This window comes from Delphinus delphis, chromosome X (assembly GCF_949987515.2).
Source record: "Delphinus delphis chromosome X, mDelDel1.2, whole genome shotgun sequence".
NCBI classification, from domain to species: Eukaryota; Metazoa; Chordata; class Mammalia; order Artiodactyla; family Delphinidae; genus Delphinus; species Delphinus delphis.
The window spans coordinates 102,403,980-102,410,022 of NC_082704.1; the positions used below are offsets into that span (position 1 = coordinate 102,403,980).

A 6,043-nucleotide genomic window follows, 5' to 3' on the forward strand; every position below is an offset into this window, starting at 1 on the left:
AGTGTTTTGCAGATAACTCCTGCAGGCTGCAGCTCCTAGGTTCTCCAATATTTGGCTACTATCAAGGATCGGGCAACAAGGACACCAGCAGATTATAGTCCAGGAGGAGAGAAACAGTCAGACATTTTCTCCTTCTCCCTTTCTCTCTCTGAATCAAGTGGCTTCTCCTTCAATGGTTACATCTTCTCTATGACTCTAGCCCCCAATATGTTGGTTAACCATGGTTCTGGATCCTGCTGACCCCAACTCCCAGTCTCCAGTAACACTACCTCGTCTCTTTGTCTCTCTATCCTAAAGATGGGAGTGATTTCCTCAAGTTGCAAAGTATTGGTTTTCCTGACTCTATCCTGTTTGGCTTCTCCATTATTTGAGTAACCAATTTCTTGCATTAAATTCTACCTGAGTTATCGATTGAAAGTAACTTCTGTTTTCCTGAATAATCTCTGACAGTTGCATTTGTAATTATTTTGTTTGATTTTCTAATGTGAAACTCTCCTTTCACTCCTAGGAAAAACTCAATTCAGTCATAAGCAGTTAAATGTGTTCAAGTCTCTTATATCATATATAACTAAAACAAAACAAAGCAAAACACCCACTGGGACCCTGAAACCTCTCTAAATAATTCTCTGCTTCTCTCCTCCTCTTCACATCCTTCTCCAAAATAATTTTCTCCACTTACTAGTATTTGTGTGTGTTTGCATGTATATGTGTGTGTGTATGTATATATATGTATATAGATATTCAAAAAATTCTAAGAACATAAGGAATACAGAGACATTCAGCTTGTAAAAAATTCCAGCACTACACATAAAGCTCTATTAGCATTACTTGTGGGAAACACCCCAAGTGGTACTCAGAGGGATATTTATAGCCTTAAATAAATTTATTTAAAAACTAATGCAACTGCTATGGAAAACAGTATGGAGGTTCCTCAAAAAACTAAAAATATAACTACCATATGATCCAGCAATTCCACTTCTGGGTATTTCTTGGAAGAAAATGAAAATGCTAACTTGAAAAGATATATGCACCCCCATGTTCATAGCAGCATTATTTACAATAGCCAAGATATGGAAACAACCTAGATGTCCACCAATGGATGAATGGATAAAGAAAATATCATATATATATATATGTATGTATATATATATATACATAATGTAATATTATTAGCCATAAAAAGAAGGAAATCTTGCCATTTGCAACAACATGGATAGACCTTGAGGGAATTATGCTAAGTGAAATAAGTCAGACAGAGAAAGGCACTTACATGTAGAATAAAAAAAAAAAATGAACTCAATGATACAGAGAAACTACTGGTGGTTGCCAAAAGCAGGGGGTGGAGAGTGGGCAAAATGGATAAAGGTAGTCAAAAGGTACAAACTTCCAGCTATAAAATAAATAAGTCCCGGGGATGTAATGTACAGTATGGCAACATGGTTAATAATACTGTATGTGTATATTTGAAAGATGCTAAGAGGGTAGATCTTAAAAGTTCTCATCACAAGAAAAATTGTAACCATGTGTGGTGATGGGTGTTAACTAGACTTATTGTGGTGATCATTTCACAATATATACAAAAGTCGAATCATGTTGTATACCTGAAACTATTATGATGTTATATGTCAATTATAACTCAATTTAAAAATAAAATCCATTAAAGAGAATAGAAAGCATAGAGACCATAGGAATAAGAAATTAGGGAAAAGAACAGGCTAATTTGAAAAAGAACTAAAACAATATCTGGAAATAAAAATATAGTTATTGAAATTAAAATCCCAATGGACAAAAAAAAATAGAAATATTTAAAACATGCAAAAAATTTCAAGAAACCAGAGGAGCACCATATTAAACCCCCCAAAATAGAATGTATGAAATAGTGTAGAAATGATTAATTAAAAGACAATGAAAAAAAAAAAGGGCTTCCCTGGTGGCGCACTGGTTGAGAGTCCGCCTGCCGATGCAGGGGACACGGGTTTGCGCCCCTGTCTGGGAGGATCCCACATGCCGCAGAGCGGCTGGGCCCGTGAGCCATGGCTGCTGAGCCTGCGCGTCCGGAGCCTGTGCTCCGCAACGGGAGAGGCCACAACTGTGAGAGGCACGCGTACCGCAAAAAAAAAAAAAAAAAAAAAGACAATGAAGCCAACTAACAAAAGCCTACTCTTTGAAAACGCTGATATAACTGACAGTTTTATAGTTATCATCAATTACAAAAGAAAGAAACAGAAGTGATATTAGTTGAATAATATTGTACAAAATATAGGTGCAGAAGGAATTTAAATATTCTAAGAGAACAGTATAAATATTACCAAATGGAGGACAAGGATAGGTTTCTACATAAATATATATTTCATCTAATAAATTCAGAAGGAATGATAGAGAAAATTAACATTGTGTAACTCTCAATTAGTTAATGGATAAATATGCTAATCTTCAAAGACTGCAAACATCAACACAAATGGAGACAGACATTAGGTTCCTAGTAATAAAAGTGCACAGTATCACCTATGGAGCAGTCTTTCCAGAAGAAGAAAAAAAACAAAGAGAAAAAAGTTAAACCTTAATCTGATCTAACTTCAACCGATTTAAAGAAATACACGGGGAGAAGGACACCAGTGTTGGCATCAGCAAAATCCAGGCCATACGAAACCGGACTGAACATAAGATGAGGGTTTTCCCCCGAACAACAGCAACAAAATGACAAGGAAAAAGAAGTAATGTATCTATTGGAGAGGGGGGAGGATAAGATCTATAAATTAATGGACATAAAAAACAATGACAATGAACAGACTTTACTTGACTCTAATTCAAGGACAAAACATTTAAAAAATATGTCAGGTAAATGTGAAAAGTAATTGGACATTTGATGATATCACAGAGTTAGTTTTTTTAAGGTAGAATATGTATAATCCTACCATATAAGGTTTATATTTCATAAAGAGTACTTACCTTTTGGAAACCGGCACTGACATATTTAAAGATGAAATGGTATTATATCTAGGATTTGTTTCTCATTATTTCAGTGGCAGAGATTGGAGTACCTATGGGTATAAATGGAACCAGACTGACTATGTATTGATAATTGTTGATTCTAATGTCAGATGTATTGGTTTTACTACACTAGTCTCTCTATGTTGTATATGTTTGAGAATTTCTCCAATGAAAAGAATATACATGTTGCCATTAAATTTGAAACCCCAATGAAAATAGACCATTATTTAGAAAAAATATTAATTACCCAATTGATCCAAAGAGAAATAGAAAACTGTAATTGAGAAATACAAACTGAAACTCTCCTCAAAGCTCCAGCCACCTTCAAATGTTTCAGGACAAGGCAGTTCTGCCATATAATAAGCAAAAAATGAACCATTATCTTATGTAAACACATCCAAAGCATACAAAAAGATGGGAAATCTTTCAACTCATTTTCCCAGGCTAGCTTTCCTTGATAAGAAAACCAGCTGAGGACACCCCGAAAACAGAATACTTGAGCCAAGCTCACCCACACACAGGCAAAGATCCTGAATAAACCCATAGAAGTTTCAATACAGCAGTGAATTAAATGTAGAAAAATGAGGCTGAATCCAAGAAATGTAAAGATGATATAACATTAGGAAAAAACTGCCTAAAATATTACCACATTAACAGATAAAATTTTAAAATGCTTTGACCATGTACTGAAATGCAGAAAAAGCTTTTGAAAAGAACTCAACACTAATGCATAGTAATACCATTTAGCAAACTGACATTAGAAGGGAATTTTCATTTCCTAAAATCTACAGCAAAAGAATTGAACTGTGAAACACAAAGTGTTAGTAGCATTCCCGTTAAGGTAAGGAAGAAGACACAGCAAGCAGAATGCTACCAACTCTACTGTTCAACACTGGACTGGAATGCATAGCCAGAGGATAAGAATACAAAAATAAATAAATTTTAGGACTATTAAAAAGAAACAAAAGTTATTCGTTGTAAATTTGATCATCATTTTAGAAAATCCAAAGGATTTTGTACAAGTATCAAATGAAAGAGCCCGTTACCAAGGCGGATATGTTGAGAAATGTAATACAGATGTACAAGAATCACTTCTATAAGATCCTCAGGAAAGCCTCTGAGCATTTGGAGCTGGTCTTTGGCCTTGACGTGAAGGAAGTGGATCCCAACAGGAATATTTATGTCCTTGTCAATAAACTGGAACTAAGCTATGATGCAAAGCCGAGTGATGACAGAGAGGTTCCCAAGACTGGTGTGCTGATGACTGTTCTGGGTGTGATCTTCACGAAGGGCAACTGCGCCACTGAGGAGCAAGTCTGGGAATTGCTGAATATAATGGGGTTGTATGCTGGGAGGAATAACTTCATCAGTGGGGAGCCCAAGAAGCTCATCGCCAAAGATTTAGTGCAGGAAAGGTACCTGGAGTACTGCCAGGTGGCCAACAGTGATCCTCCATGCTATGAGTTTCTGTGGGGCCCGAGAGCCCGCGCTGAAACCAGCAAGATGAAAGTGCTGGAGGTTCTGGCCAAGATCCATGATACGGTCCCCACTGCCTTCCCATCCTGGTATGAAGAGGCTTTGAGAGATGAGGGAGAGAGAGCCCGAGCCAGGGCTGCAGCCAGGGCTGGCACTGCTGCCCTGGCCAGCGTGCGCTCCAGGGCCATAGCCAGCAGCTTTTCCTGCCCTGAGTGAAGGCTGAGAAAGATTATTTAACATGTTCAAAGAGAACAGCTAATGTTCTCATCAGTGGAAGGTTGGGGCAGGGCTGGAGAAAACAGAGTATATAACATGTTTGTGTTCCTGTTCTATGTAGTAACTTGGATAAATTTGCCTAAATGTTGCTCCTTTTAGTAGAAAGTTTAAGTAGCTTCAGAGTCTGAGTTTATGAATGATGTAAATCAGACATTTATTGATGTTTATGAGGTTTAAGAGTAAGAGTTTTACTATTTTATAGAATTGGGAAATTTTCCATCTCATTTAGTTATTTGGAACAAGATAACATGTCATTGGGTTAGGCATTTCCTTGGAAATGTGAAAAGAAATCAGCAGTAAAATGGTTGGGATCAAGAAATAGAGGAAAAAGTAAAAGGCGATAAATATTTACATTCCCTTATCATGTTTAGTCTGTTGTTCTGTAAAATTAAGAGATATATACTTGGATGTGCTTACTTTATTCAAGAATGTAGAATTAATTACATCATAAGAAATTAGACCTCTTGCACACTGTCTCATCTATTTCTCAAACATTCCATGAGCATCTGCTCTTTGGCAGGCTCTGGGCTACTACTGGGAATGTCAGGAAAAACAAGACCAACTGTGCCCATAGAATTTTAGAGTCTAGGAACAGCTGTAAAGTAAGGAAGATAATGAGATACACCCTAAGACCTAAGGACAGGTCAAAAGGAGGAGAGGACATAGGAGGATCCAGAAGAGAGCAGTCAAGTGTAAATGCCCTGAGGCCAGTGGGTTTGGGAAATGGCAAGTCCTTCAGTGTGAGTCAGTGCTGTGGTAAGCTGGGAGGCGGGTCAGATGAGGCTGTGGGAGTGGTGGGCAAGGGCCAGACACTCAGAAGGTGTGTCCAGAGTTGAGAGACTAAAGCCTGAAATGGAAAATTTCTAGCAGTTACGTTTGAGTCATGGATAAACCAGAGAAAGTTCTCCACCTGGGATAAGAATGGAAGGTGACCTACATCCTTTCCAGTGTCCTTTTCCCAGTGCAGTTGAGCACAGCACGTGAACTATGTGTTTTATGCTCATCATCCCCAGGGAATTTCTGAGAAATAGGGGTGATCATCTATGACATGCGTGTGGTCAGAAGCCACCATGCTAGCAATCTTTGCTCTGGCCTGGGAGAGACAGAGTCCACTACATTTGAAGTTCATCTTATTTAGGTTGTCTTGTGTGTAATTTGGCAAACTCCAGGTTAGGGCTAGATTTTTTTTTTTTTAGGGCTAGATTTTTAATGGGACTGAAATAAATGAAAATAGAGGTGGTTTGAATGGAAGGACAGTTGGAAGGGATGGAAGGAGTTGGTGCTTGACACAAATTCTGGA

The 6,043-nt window shown here is 37.8% G+C and overlaps 1 protein-coding gene across 1 annotated transcript; it reads left to right on the forward strand.

Moving 5' to 3' along the window:
- Positions 1 to 220: 220 nt before the first annotated feature.
- Positions 221 to 4,683, forward strand: LOC132418234 (melanoma-associated antigen B10-like). The gene is made up of 2 exons (XM_060002072.1): positions 221 to 259; positions 3,991 to 4,683. The coding sequence occupies exons 1-2, from the start codon at positions 221 to 223 to the stop codon at positions 4,681 to 4,683; spliced, it is 732 nt and encodes a 243-aa protein (XP_059858055.1).
- Positions 4,684 to 6,043: the final 1,360 nt, after the last annotated feature.

Bases quoted from the DNA above. Each gene is read 5' to 3' on its own strand.
- LOC132418234 (XM_060002072.1), top strand. From the start codon at position 221: ATGGTTCTGGATCCTGCTGACCCCAACTCCCAGTCTCCA. The intron at 260-3,990 runs GTAACACTACCT...TCATCATTTTAG, and splicing joins ACCCCAACTCCCAGTCTCCA to AAAATCCAAAGGATTTTGTA.